Here is a 13,944-nt window from a genome sequence, read left to right on the forward strand (position 1 = left end):
CCTGTGCGAAATGTGACGGCAAAATAACACAAATTCTTATGCTTTGGTGGTTTATAGACAGTTTACGACAACATAATACAATATGTTGTTTTTTGTTCGTTTCCTAACTGAGTTAGTTACAACCACCTAGTCATGAGCATATATCCAGTTCAAAAATGTTTCCTCTACATCGATCTAAACGCATATTAAAGGTGTGATTCTGAACAAAAACTGTAAGAATCTACGAACAATTCGTATGTCAACGGCACTCCCATGCTGCAAGGCCTGGTGCGGTCTGTTATACAGCCATAAAGAAACTGGCCTCATCAATAATGTGCTGTGTGTTTTTTAAAAGACTGCAATGCCATTGTGTGAACAAGATGGCCACCCTTCATCTCAAAAGAGCAGATGTGTTACACATTTATAAATGATTCTTCACACAGCAGACATGTCCGAATACACGCATATAGCATCACATATCAGAATGCGTACAGATGCTACCATTATAATACACATGACACCATTATAAAGGTCTGGCGCCATGCTGCAAAACACTTTAAGACGAGACGTTGCGGACGTGCGCGTGCACGTGCGAAAGCACAGCCCCGGGCGCTCCTTGGTTTCGCGCATGACGTCAATCACGTTCACGCCCAAGCGGCCCCCGTGACCTGTTTCGACCAATCGCCGTCGCCTTCTGAGCACGCGCATTTCGTCGTGATCGCGCACGTAGAAGCGGGGTTTTATTCGGGGGCGCGTACATGCGCGTCCCCGCGGGAGTCTTTGTGCGACGGCGTAGAGAAGCGCAAATACAATAACCATGGCCGACGAGAAACCCAAGGTGAGTGACATTTGACAGCAATGCTCGCTCATCTTTATTTCCAGTCATGTTGTAAAGAGCAGGAGAAAAAAATATATATAAATACCAACGCATCTGAACTGGTTGAACAGAATATTCCGCTTAGTGGATAAATACTGCAACTGCTGCTTTACAAACACCGGAAGGATTGTGAACGCGCTTGTCTAGGCGGGTGTGCGCCATGGCACAGCCTGCGGACGCACGGAGAGGCCGCTGTCTCTCTGAAGGTTTCCAGCAGTAACATTTTAGCGGGGTGTTTTGTTAAACGATGCCTTAAAGGCAGAAAGTGAATCTTCTACACTCCGGAAAGTTGCAGTCAGTCCGTGCTTGTAACATTTTGTTGACTCAAGCTCTCCAGCAGGCTGACTCCTGCAGAAGTGCTGCATAGCTGTAGATAGCAGCTGTACCCAGACCAGCCTCTCGGGGGTAGTATCGCCGCGCATACTGAACCAGATGAAATGACCAACAGTTATATATTTATATATGTATTTAGTTAGACATTTGAGCGCCGGCTTTATTGCTAACACATGCAAACAAAACAGGAGAGTATACACCTCTGTACCACTAATTTCGGCAGAAGGTTTGTCCCAGTCTGAGCTGAGCTGAGCTTAAACGTCTCTATGCTTAATACTGTAGGCCATGACACTAATTCAAGAGGTTCAGGTGTGTTGGAAGGGTAAACGTGGGCTATGTTTGACAGTGTTGTAGTTACCCAGGCTGCCAACTGTCCAGACAAACCCTCATCTACAGCCATTGGGTCTCTGGGTTTGATTGTATCCTTACTGAATTAAAGGAAAAGTTTGACAAACATCACATTTAGACAGTATAACTCCTTATATGAAATGTCAGTCAGTCAATGCAGCCAAATTTAACTTCTTTATCTTTGAATTGGTGCTATAAGGCTAGTGTAGTGTGCAAGTTGTAAGAGACACATATATGCATCAATTAGCATTGTGTACATACTGAAATCATCACAACCTTGCCCCAAATCTACAACTACAGTTTTTACTTACTGTTTTTTTTTAAAACAATTTATGAATATATAGTGTCAGAACCGTATGTTTTGTATAAGAACGTCTCCACCCGATTAGTGAGACTAGGGTGAGATGATTTTAGGATGTGGTTTCCTCACTATTGATTGGTCAATATCAGCTTCCTTTACTTGTTAGGATTATAAAGAAGCTGCCTCCCCAAACATGTGATTGGGTACATTTAAAGTAAGGGGAGACCATTCACTGAACTATTCAGAGCATTTTATGCTGACAATGATGTGTGTGTGTGTGTGTGTATTGTCAATTTACAGGAGGGAGTGAAAACTGAGAACAACGACCACATTAATCTGAAGGTGGCAGGTCAGGATGGGTCGGTGGTCCAGTTTAAGATCAAGAGGCACACGCCACTCAGCAAACTCATGAAGGCCTATTGTGAGCGTCAGGTGAGCAGTAGCACAGGGGCACAGCTGAGCTCGAGCGAGAGCTGGCGTCTCGCCCCAGAACGGGCGGTCACATCTCTGCCTTCTCGCTCTCTCTCATGCTCCATGTTGCCTAACATGGAGCTTGATCGTGTTTTTTTCCCAGCTTGTGACCATATTGATGTGGAAACCCACATAAACCACTCTGAACTGAGGGAGATCTCAAACCCCGTCATGCTCACGTAAATGATGGCCTACCTCACTAAAGACTCTTCATTTTTTTCTCTCATTGTTTCTCTCATGGTCTGTGGAAAGCATAAAAACTGGACTGGAAATGTCTCACCGTAGTTCAGGTCTTATTGTTTTTGTATTATTGTTATTGTATTGTTTTAAATATTTTTGATAATCTTGAACAGTTTAGAGAAAATAATGTAATTGGATATCATGTAATATATCTTCAGTTATAAGACATCTGAGCCTGTACAGTAGAAACACATTTATTTGAATCACTTAAATTAATGAATCACTTAAATTAGTGCCCTGTATGAGTACTTCCTGTGAGGAGGTGTGGCTTGGAGCTGCTGCTCCAACCTGTAAGACAAACCCCGCCCCCTGCCTCATCACCGGTGAGACAAACTCCGCCCCACACCTCAACTCCAGTGAGCCAAATCCCAGCTCCCTGCCTAATCTACATTGAGCCAAACCCCGCCCCCGGGCTCATCTCCAGTGTTCAGCAGCTGTTACCTAGACCCAGTTCATGTCCTGCTCATATGTTCTCAGGGCTGTCAGCCTTCAAATTCTGGGTTTCGCAATGTAATAACATCTCATGTTTCCAATCAAGTCTCAAAATGTCTTGCCATCATCTGAATATCATGTTTCACTCAGAGGAGGGAAATTAGGGAAAGAATAGTTTGGTTTCGGTTGCCTTTAAATAATGTTAAGGTGTTTTTTGGGTCACTTACACCCGTACTTTCTGTCTGTATGAAAGGCCTCATTGGCAAACATTCCAAAGCAGTCTGATTGGCTGTACATGAATCCAAACATGCCTCTGTATGTCAGCAAAGATGGCTGCTGACCCAGTCTTATTGCACACTGGGCATGTAATGGTCCCAGCACTAGAACTGGGATACCATGTGGTTGTTGGCTTGTCCAAGGGAGATCCATGCCATCCCTGCCGTCCGAGGCTCGGTCGGTCTGTGTGGATCAAAGCTGTTCCCTGCTGTGTTCTCGTGAGCGGTGTGGATGTTCAGTAGCATGGCTGGGTTGGGATTTCTAAAGATCCCTGGGGCAAGAACGCTGACAAAGGGACAGAATCTTTCCTTGTTTGTGGTGATCTCATTTGACACAGCAAAGAAAGCTTCTTGTGGAAGACACTGGTAAATAGCTGACCTGGGTGCTTTCACATGAGCTACAGGATAAGATAGCAAGCAAGGAGTGTCGTCCGTGAACCTCTGTAAATGTGTGAATGAGTGAGTGAGTGAGAGAGAGAAGAGAGAGAGGGAGGGAGGGAGGGAGGGAGGTTTTGATGAGGCGCAAGGAGAGACTGTTCCCCGTATGTGTGTGATGAGGCACATGGAGAGACTGATCCACCTGTGTGTTTTCAGGGACTGACAATGAGGCAAATCCGGTTCCGGTTTGACGGCCAACCCATTAACGAGTCGGACACACCTGCACAGGTATGACTGTGCTTCCTACACTGTTGTGCATGCTGTGTCCCTACAGATGCCAGGATTTTTACCTTTTTAGGAATACAGTCACATAGGCTTCACACACCTGACTGGATATTAGTGTTCCTGTTCTAAAACGTCCATAAACGTTCATAAACACAGGCCACTGTGGTGACCGAGTCAAACACGCCAGGTGATTGGTTTGTTCAAACACTGTATGATTGGTCAGTCAGTCTGTGGGTGTGTTCAAACACTCCGGGTGACTGACCAGTCAGTCTGTCCCTCGCCAGTCATCCTGCGAATGTCCCCCAGCTGAGGCTGTGTGTTTGAAGAAAGACCATCTGGCACTTGCAGATGCGCAATGATAAGTGCATGTCACACATAGGTGGCTAGGTAATGGGGAGAGCCTGCCATTTCTTCTCTCTCTCATTTTTACAACACAAAAGAAGTAATCAATAAGCCTGATCAATAGCTCAATAGAGATGGAATGCTCGGCCCCACTGTTCGTTGAAGGTTCACCGCAGGCTGAGGTCTGGGGGCTAATAGGGCATTAAAGCTGTAGCTCTGTGAAGGACAGTGAAAAACATCCATAAATGTGGGAATATCATGCGGAATGGCATCGGTGAGCCCCAGGAATCCTGTGGGAAGTTTTCAACTGGGATTTGCTGATCGTATTGGCACGAGCCGTGTAGCGCGTCTCCCTCTGCGCTCGTAGCTCGGTCCTAGTTACTCATGCATCGTCTCCCCCCCCCCCCCCCCTTACAGCTGGAAATGGAGGATGAAGACACAATCGACGTTTTCCAGCAACAGACAGGAGGCTTTGTCTAAGTGCGGCAACTTTACAACCCATCTGCTTCTCTCCCTCACTCTCGTCCGTCCTCTGTCACTCTGGGACATTACCTTCTCCCTTTACAGTCGTTTGCCACTACTGTTGTATAGTGTGTTTTTATTTTACTTTTTTTTTTTTTGGTTGGACTTTTCATCCTCCGTTTTGTACATAAACGATTTCCTCTGTTCACATCTTAAGGGTGGCAGTGGGGAATGCTCTTAGCCAAGGCCAGCTAAGCCAACCACAGAAACTCCCGTAAAATCCGCCGACGGCCCAAACAGCTCTGTCCACTGCTAAGGGTATTAACTGCTGAAACTATAGATGTTTGGGGGTGAGGTTTTTCTCTCTTGTCTGGTCACAGGAAATGTGCCTGAAACATTTCCACCAAATGCAAGATGAGGTGCAGAGTGTGTGCGAACTGGTGGAAACAGGATTGTGTGTTCAGATACCAAAACCAAGCTCCTGCAGGACCACGGTGTCCCCCACGCTTTCACGTGAGCTGAGGGCTGCACTACGGAGCCGTGTTCAGTATTTTATTCTCCTAAGCGCTACTATCTTCTCTCGAACGGTAGTTGGCAAACCTACACGCGTAGTAAACCTCACGTTGTAAATGACGTTAGAGAAGTTGTTTTATGGTGATGGTGTGGTCTGGGAGGAAGAGCTTTCAGGTGTCTTATGTTAAAGACTGGTATATGGAACTGGGTCTGAGATCATACCCATTAAAATAAAACAAGTCTGTTGTTACCCAACTACACTTTCTCTTAATTAGTTTATATAGAAATGACACAATCCTGATATGTTTCAGTCAAGTTAAACATCTGTATTGTCTAATCACTTGTTAAAATAAAATATTCTCTTTTTACCAGACATTTGCCTTATTTGTTTCCGAAACAACCGTCGTCGCTGGACTACATTTATTTTAATATTTAGCAGGTGGTGTAGCTACAAGCACAACGTGTGCTGTATTCATGGAGCCATATGTCCTGTGTGACACATGACTGGTCATTAAATAATTATTTAAAGCGGTGTGTGTGTATACACGCTTGCCCCTTGCCACCTGCCACCAGGAAGTGGTGGCATTAAACAACCTACATTTACCATTTTGTCCGTGTTTTCGCACCTAAAGGATGCTGCATTACCGTCAAACTCTTCATTTAAGGGAACGCGGTACCGCCTGTCATTAGGTGAGTGAGACCACAAATCTGACTTTGATCGACAAGCAAGCCCTCCAATCAACGGCTGCATATTCTCGGGCGCTAACCAATGAAAGGGCGCGGTCTTCGTGTGGGCTGGCGTAAAGTCTACCGAGCGGGGCTTCGCTTAGATCCATCCGAAGTCGGGCGGAGTCCATGCGGACAGTGGGGACGGAGGATTCAGATAATTTAGCCAGTTCATCTTAAGGCATACGGAGCAGTGAAGCGACAAAACGACCCTGACGACATGACCACGACGACCACTTTCCAAGGGATGGATCCTAGTGCGAAAAATAGCTCCAGGTAGGCGAAAGTGACTTAGGGAACCGTTGGAGCAAACAAAAGAACGGACCCGGGGCAGTTGGACGCCAGCTGTTCGTCTACGAAAAATGACTGTGCCCGTTCACTTTAGCTGTGTGGGCCGTCTGTGTCGAAACGATGTTCTGGTATATTTTGGCTCCAGCTTGCTGATGAAAAGCCCGTTGTCTGTCGGATAATGCGCTGAAACGCTAACGAGCAGCCAGCTAGCTGTGTTTCTGCGTTTAACTAGCTCGTCTCGGTCGGCGTACCGACACAAAACGATGGACCGCAACGTATGTGGTGTTAATAACCGATTTAGACGTCGGTGTGTTGAAGTGAGGCAGTAAATCAAAGCTAAAAGTTTCCCCCGAGCGAGCTAACCTATCCTAACTAGCTGGTTAGCCGTCCTGGCTAGCGGAGACATTTCCATGGCAACCCGCCACCTCGCCTTCCTTCCCCGTGCGTACCGATCGCGCTTCCGCGGTGGAGCCGCGGGGGTTTATCTTCCTCCAAACTTTGCCGGGCAGACAGGACCTATGGGCAAAATTCTGTTTCTCCGTGCAGAAGCGACGGCTGTAGCGGGCTGAGCGCCTGTACTGGCGGATGCGTCCGCTTACGGATGCGCCCGCCGGACCGTGGCTCCGGGTGGCCGTCGCCGGGCTGCTCCGCAAGGCCCCAGACCCAAACCGCGCTTTGTCCTTGTATGGGTGTCGGTGCGTGTCGAGTCGTCAAGCCACACCGCCTCTTTGGCAGGCGAAAGTATTCGCGTTACGCACCCCAAGTCGAATTTGTGTGTCGAATTTGCTGGGGCCTCCTCACCAACTTTCCGACGATGCTGCAGGCGGGATTTACCGGCTGAGATTTCCGAGTCCTGGTGTAAAAATCCGCTTTGATCTAGTGCGGGTCTCCGCCAGAGAGGGCGGATGGCCCTAAAGCATGCATTCCTAAAGGACGGGTTCGGCTAGATCTGTCGGTCCTAGATTGAGCAGACGTCTTACAGGATCGACTGGACGCAACATGTTGATTTCTGCATTGCAACCGTGTTATTCGTTGCTCAAAAACAGATATGTTGATGTAATCCAGCTCTGCATACTGGAAATATCTCATGAACTGGATTTAATGCGCTCGGGGAAAGGTTAGCGTAGTGAATGTGGGTCGTACCCCAGCGCGAAGACAGGCGTTTTATTGGCGTTTTCCAATCGAATATCCACTCTTGAACCTGTATTCCGAATATCACGGCGATTCCCACTTTGTAAAGTACCGTCTTAGTTGTCGCTGTAAATGACTTAGCCTTTTATTGTTGGGTGGGGTCTCGGAAATGGCATTTTCTGCTAGCGGTAGTGTCTGTCTCGGGGGGTTCACCACGATCTCCCTCAGCATGAGGCCACGGCGTTATAATCAGCGGCCCCTGTCTGGACGGTAGGTTATCAGCACGGGGTTTTTGGAAACGCGATTGCCCACCCCTTCGCTTAGACCTTTAGGATTCCTTACAAAGCGGCGGACGGCGCTCGCCCCGGACAGCTGCCGTGTGTCAGCTGGCGCCGCCAACATTTTTGCGAGGCACGAGGAAAGGGGGCGGCAGCCTCGAGCCCAGCGCTTTCCTTTGGAGCAAAATCAGTTTTTCTACAAGGTTGATCGCGGTTCAAACGTTCAAGGTTGCCCCCTTTCGCCGTTTGCGGTCGTTTGCAAGCTCACCCGCTAACCTGCAGATGGGGGTCTGTGTCGTGTGTTGCACGGGGTTTAGGGAGTGGAGACCCTCCCTTCTAGTATTGGCTCTGTGCTGGCTAGACAGTGGTCTCCGCAGCGCCGCTCAGTCAGCTGTGTGTGTGTGTGTGTGTGTGTGTGTGTGTGTGTAGTGTAGTGTAGTGTTGAGGGGGCGGGCTCTCGTGCTATAATTCTCCTAAAGCTGGCTATTGTAGGCACGTGAAGTGAACCAGCACACCCCTACAGCTGTTTGGCTCCGTTAATGTCACAGCCTGATCGTGCATCCGAGATGCTGCCCTGGTTCCTTCTTCCTCCGCGTGTGCATGTCCATGCGCCGATTTCAGTCTCAGGAGGTCCCGCCGTGTGTTTCTACTGATTCGCAAAGAATGTTTATAAAGAACATTTTCCAGATGTAAAAATGACACCAGACCATCAGCTGATCGGAGCTCTCTTCGGCTGAGGAGAATGGCTGCATACCTGAGTGTGTTTTTATCAGACATGGCCCAGTGCCGTGGACGCGTGTGTGCTAGCCTGACGATCCTGATAGTTACCCTAACCTGACCCATGATGCTGGATTCTTGAGTTGGTGAACTAACCTCAAGGGTTCCCACAGTTCCATAGATCTTTTGTGGAGGACTCCAGGTTCCTGTTAGCTGATGTCCAGCGTATCCTGGTCTGGTATTGAAGGAGCCATATTGGTAGAGTACCAGCTGTGATTGTGGCGATGCCCCCGTGTGCTTCGATGCTCCTCTCCAGGGTGTTGCGGCCTCCAGGTGGAGCCTCCAACATCTGCTTCGGCACAGATGAGGACAAGCCAGCGCGCAAGAACAGAATGGCATCCAACATCTTCGCTGAGCCTGATGACCCCCACGCCCATCGGAGGAACAACCCGCCTGGTACGCACCCTCCTGCACGCTCTGTGCTCACCAGAGGAAGGACCCTCCCGTGCACAAATTTCCTTGTTTGCTTACCTCTTTATTGCTGTCTCGTGTTGGCCAGAGCTGTCACTATTAAATAAGCTGTTGCGCTTGTAAATCTTCTGTTCAGCACCAGTGTTCGTGTTTGTTTTTGTTGGTTTGCGTTGCATCACTGCACGCCCCCTCGACTTGTGACCTCCGTTACTGTTATCACCGGAAAGCAGAAGGTTTCCGACGCACGCCACTGTTAAACCCCGTAACAGGAACAGCACGGGTTTCCTCTGAAATTCCAGTAGCATTACTCACTGTAGACCCAGCAGCTGTGTGAAGTTGTGTCTGCGGCCGCCTGGCTGCTGATTTACTGCAGGAGATTTCTCCGTCATTTCCTGTAGAGGTGACCTCATGGTCTGGCAACTCCGCCTCCTGATGTGAGAGTCTACAGGAATTAATGTCCGGGAACATGACCTGGTGTGACATCACCCACACATGGTTCCAACCCCCATGACTGTGACCATGCTGTGTGAGGGAGGCTACTGTTAAAGCCATCACACTTTCTTCCGTCCGCCTATGTGAGCAGATAAGAGATCCAACTCCACTTACCAGCCTGGCATGTACCATTTGCAGTAAAAGGTAGGGGTGTGTGTGTGTGTGTGTGGGGTGAGGTATAGACAGGCCGGTAGAATCTAACATCATAACTCTGTCCTGACTGAGTGTTGAGAGCAGTGCAGAGTGTTCTGTGATTAGTCACCCACCCACACACCCACACCCACACTGGAGTCTTGGCGTGTTTAGTCCTGCGGTAAAGGCTCCAGTCCCCAAGCACAGTGAGACCAGCGACCCAGAGCAGGGAGAGATCAGCGGCGGGCTGGTGTCGCTCGCCTGCGTGCGTGTGCGAGAGAAGCAGAGGGGGGCGGGACACGAAAGGACAAAGAAATGGACAGACGGACAGGAACAGGGAAAGACGGGCGGACGCGTGGGGCACGCAGACGGAGGTGGCCGTTTAAGACTCTGGGTGGACGCAAAGGCCTGGGCGCTAACCGGTCCAGTGACCTGCCCAGCCGGAGTGCCACACAATGGCCCCACTCTCCGGCACTCCAGCCCAGTCCATTATCTCCCTCCACCGCACAACAGCCTCTCTGTGGGGCCCGTTAGCCGCCAGTGTCTGGGGGGGAGACCTGCAGCATGCCTGGCCCTGTGCTCCAGAGCCCCAGGCCTGTTCCAGGGCGCATGTTTGCTCAAGGGGTGTGGATGGGGCTCACGTGCCAGCTCCTGTCAACAGAAACATGACTGCTGCTGATTTTGTTGTTGTTATCTGTGGCGGTGGTATTGATTTGTAATTGGAGTCGTTTCTGTTTCTGCTAATTGGTTACGGTTCATTTGTTACAGTGTCAGTGCAGACATGGTTTACGTGTGTGCTGGTGAAAGATCTTTGGCTAGTCAACCAGATCGTGTGTGTGTGTGATTATTCAGTGTGTTTATTTATTATATATCTTTCAGGCTTCTCATTCTGGAGGGATTGACTCTGATGGCTTAAACATGCAGGACTCTTCAGATAACTGGCTCCCTCTCCTGACATCATAAAACCGCACTAAATCTGACTGTGTTAAAATAGTGGAAAATATGTCTCCCTGTTTCCTTGCCGAGAAGGACAGGCCTGGGGCAGTAGGAGAGCGAGACAGGCACTGGTGAAGTGCTCTTCCTAACGTCACAGAAGGCAGGGTGGGGTCACCTGTGTTTGTGTAATACGGCCATCAAAATAGTCTGGATATGAATGTCAGATTTCGTCACGTTCACTGAGACGCACGCTGAAACCAGTGCCTGCTGGTCCAGTCCTTTGCTAGGAAGGAGGTCCCACAGTCCCTCTGACACTTCGCTGCCTTGTAAAACCCCTCAAACGAGGGTTTTGGGTGATGGGAAACGTGATGTCACTGCAGTGGATTAGTCCCAGAATGACTTCAGTGCAGCAAAACCCGCCTCCTCACTGATGAGCTCTTGTTACCGTGGGAACCCGTCTCCACCTCAGACACACACACACAGTGCTGGGATATTTCCAATAAGAATGTATAATTTTTTTGTTACCTTGGTAGTTTTAGTTTTTACTCTGTTAACTCCCTGCGAGTGACTGAGCTTGCGGTCGTTTGGCTGATGACGACAGTTACGGACCCCTCTGTGGGTCATGATGATGATGATGATGATGATGCTGCTGTTGCAGGTGGGGAGGCCAGCGGGGTGCTCTGTGGGGAACACTCTGCCCCTCTGAGGAGGTGCCACCAGCCGCCAATCTTCCTGAACGACTCCGCCTCTACCGAGCACCAGTCCAACCCTGTGGTGAGTGCACGCACAAGCGACAGGGGGGCGGTGGAGAACAGAAGAACCGTCTTCTACAGCCGCTCTCACGGTCAGCTTTTCGCCTCCGACGTCTTCCTCTGCGTCTGTGGGTTTGTGTTCGTAGTTCGACGCCCTAGTGCTAACCTGCGTGAGTGTACGTAGGCCTGTCAGATGGGCTGGGTTGTGTGGGATCGGGGAGGGCAGCGCCCTCGTCTCGTTTAAGCGCTGCATGACATGAGCTGCTCCAGCCCTGAGCCACGGCGCTGCACGGTGCCCCTCCCCCCAGCAGCTGCTCGGGATTCACAGCACCATTTAAACCGCTCTGTTCATGGTTGAATACAGGCCTCATAAAGCCTGATGTGATGTAGCAAACGGAGGCTGGAAAGGAGCCCAGTCTGAGTCCTGGACCCGTAACCACGGCGACGGCCCTACTCGCGTGCGTGCTGACCTGGCTGTCATGCAGACTTCACATTTGTAGGTGGTCGCGTGAGCGGTCTCGGTGAGTGTGAGCTGGGTTACATCTGTGTGGAACTTAACCTCTCTCTCTCTCTCTCTCTCTCTCTCTCTCTCTCTCTCTCTCTCTCTCTCTCTCTCAGATTGAAAACCAGGAGCCAGAGAGCTACGGTGAGAGTGGTTTCCTTTTACTACTTCATGCATGAACTTATGGGAGTGCTGCTCTTTTGACAGTGAGAGGCACTCAACAGCTGTCAGTCCTAGGTAGATGGCCCCACCCCCTCTGAGCCACATTAGGTAGAGGGCCCCACCCCTCTGAGCCACATTAGGTAGATGGCCCCACCCCCTCTGAGCCACATTAGGTAGAGGGCCCCACCCCTCTGAGCCACATTAGGTAGAGGGCCCCACCCCTCTGAGCCACATTAGGTAGAGGGCCCCACCCCTCTGAGCCACATTAGGTAGATGGCCCCACCCCCTCTGAGCCACATTAGGTAGAGGGCCCCACCCCTCTGAGCCACATTAGGTAGAGGGCCCCACCCCTCTGAACAGTAGTGCATTACCCACATTCAGGTAAAATGCAACCGTTTAGATTCCCACTGGAAGCCATTGTTCTGAATGCTGTTTCCATGCTTTGTCATATGCAAAAGACACCCTCCACTTCCCTTTTGAAGGGTGTGTGTGTGCGATTAGCCTGCTATACCTCTAGCTTCATCTGTAACACAATTTTTTTTTTTTTAAAAAACATTTCCTCCTAGTCTGATGTTCCTTTGCGTGAGTTTTTCATGCTGATTGGATCCCTACCCTTCAGGCTAAATGGACTCCTTCCACAACATCATGGGAGTTGCTCTTTAACAGACCAGACAGGCTACTTTGTTTTCAGCAAATTACTTCTTGATCTTGCTTCCCGACGATGTTGTCAGTCAAACCTTTTCTGCCAGCTCTGTATGAAGTATAACTGGTTTGTTTATAGTGAACGTATGTTTGTGTTTATCTGAGCATGTCATGTAGCTGAGTCCAGTCCAACATGATTGTGGTAAACTGTGTGTGTGTGTGTGTGTAGATCAGTCAGAGGAAGTGGAGGTGTCTGAGGAGCAGCAGAAGGACGAGCAGGCTAGCGGTGCCGCCTCTGGCCGCAGAAACCCCCCTGGTGGCAAATCCTCCCTCATACTGGGCTGAGCGCGCACTTTTTTTTTCTTTCTCTCTCTCGCGCTCTCTCTCCTCTCCTCTTTTTTTTTTTTTTTTTTTTTTTTTTTTTACTTTTTTTTTTTTTTACTTTTTTTTTTCTAAGAATTCACTACGTCAATTTGCTCATGTGAGCCATGGGATTTTCTTCGCCCACTACCACCTGTGTGTATTTTTTTTGTTTTTCTATCGCATAAAAAGAGATCGTTGGCAGAAGCACTTTATGTAAAAGCTCCATTTCAGCCCCGCTAGGACCGGCGCGCTCCCTCTCGCCCTCCGCGCCGTCCAGCGCGAACCGTTTCCAAGCAAGAAAAACATTTGTTGGCGCAAAATTTCTAAGTACAAATAAAGATTGATTATGAATTTGCCTGGCGCGGCTGGTGTTCTGTGGGCCGGGGGAAGGCCGGCGGGAGCGGACGAACCGGCCACGTAAGCGCAGCACACAGCGGTCCTGCGCGGTATCCCTCCGCCTCGGCCTCGTCGTCCCGGGCTGCTGTTTGGCTCAGTGGCCACGTGGTGGGGCTCATGCGCTGCATTTCTGCTTTCAGAAAAGGAACATGTTTCTCTAGGGTTGCACAGAGCAGCTATGCAGTGTCCTAAGAAAACTGACTCCCCCTGGTGAACACGTGAAAAATAGTTTGTCTTTTTGATATTTTAATTCAAAGTACTAAAAAATTGCCACAGTGGCCCAGTTATAAACGTCCCTGGCACTATAACAAATCAAAGTTGAGTGTATTTCCTATTTTGGGTTTTAAAGTTTGCCTGAGCAATTATGAACACTCAAATGGTCATCCCTAACTTCTGGGACATAAATATGAGGTGAGACACCAGATAAACACCCTTAATCATCCATCAGCAATGAGGGAGGCTGGAGAATACAGCAGTGATGTGGGACCAGAGGTTGTTGAGCTGCCCAAATCAGAAAATGGCTACAACAAAATTAATTAGGTAGTTTGAAAATGACAATTTGCACTACCAGGCCAATACTAAGTTTAAAGCAACTGGAGATGTTAAGAATGTCTGGAAGAGGGCGTTTGTGTGTTGCCGCCACCGCACACAGTGAGGAACAGGAGGGTCTGGGGCTAGAGTCTCCCAGGAGCCCAGCTGGAGAAGTGTACACAGTAG

General features: G+C 49.3%; 2 protein-coding genes across 2 annotated transcripts; both read left to right on the forward strand.

Annotated features, from left to right (window-relative positions):
• Window positions 1-666: 666 nt before the first annotated feature.
• Window positions 667-5,609, forward strand: LOC113567680 (small ubiquitin-related modifier 2-like). Its single transcript, XM_026995781.3, has 4 exons — window positions 667-817; window positions 2,139-2,270; window positions 3,851-3,922; window positions 4,679-5,609. The coding sequence occupies exons 1-4, from the start codon at window positions 797-799 to the stop codon at window positions 4,739-4,741; spliced, it is 288 nt and encodes a 95-aa protein (XP_026851582.1). The 5' UTR covers window positions 667-796; the 3' UTR covers window positions 4,742-5,609.
• A 440-nt stretch (window positions 5,610-6,049) lies between these two features.
• jpt1b (Jupiter microtubule associated homolog 1b) lies at window positions 6,050-13,182 on the forward strand. The gene is made up of 5 exons (XM_026995780.3): window positions 6,050-6,238; window positions 8,696-8,835; window positions 11,069-11,184; window positions 11,781-11,808; window positions 12,698-13,182. The coding sequence occupies exons 1-5, from the start codon at window positions 6,183-6,185 to the stop codon at window positions 12,811-12,813; spliced, it is 456 nt and encodes a 151-aa protein (XP_026851581.2). The 5' UTR covers window positions 6,050-6,182; the 3' UTR covers window positions 12,814-13,182.
• The last annotated feature ends 762 nt before the right edge of the window (window positions 13,183-13,944 follow it).

The sequence above is a fragment of the Electrophorus electricus genome, chromosome 6 (genome assembly GCF_041902795.1).
Source record: "Electrophorus electricus isolate QZ-2024a chromosome 6, ASM4190279v1, whole genome shotgun sequence".
NCBI classification, from domain to species: domain Eukaryota; kingdom Metazoa; phylum Chordata; class Actinopteri; order Gymnotiformes; family Gymnotidae; genus Electrophorus; species Electrophorus electricus.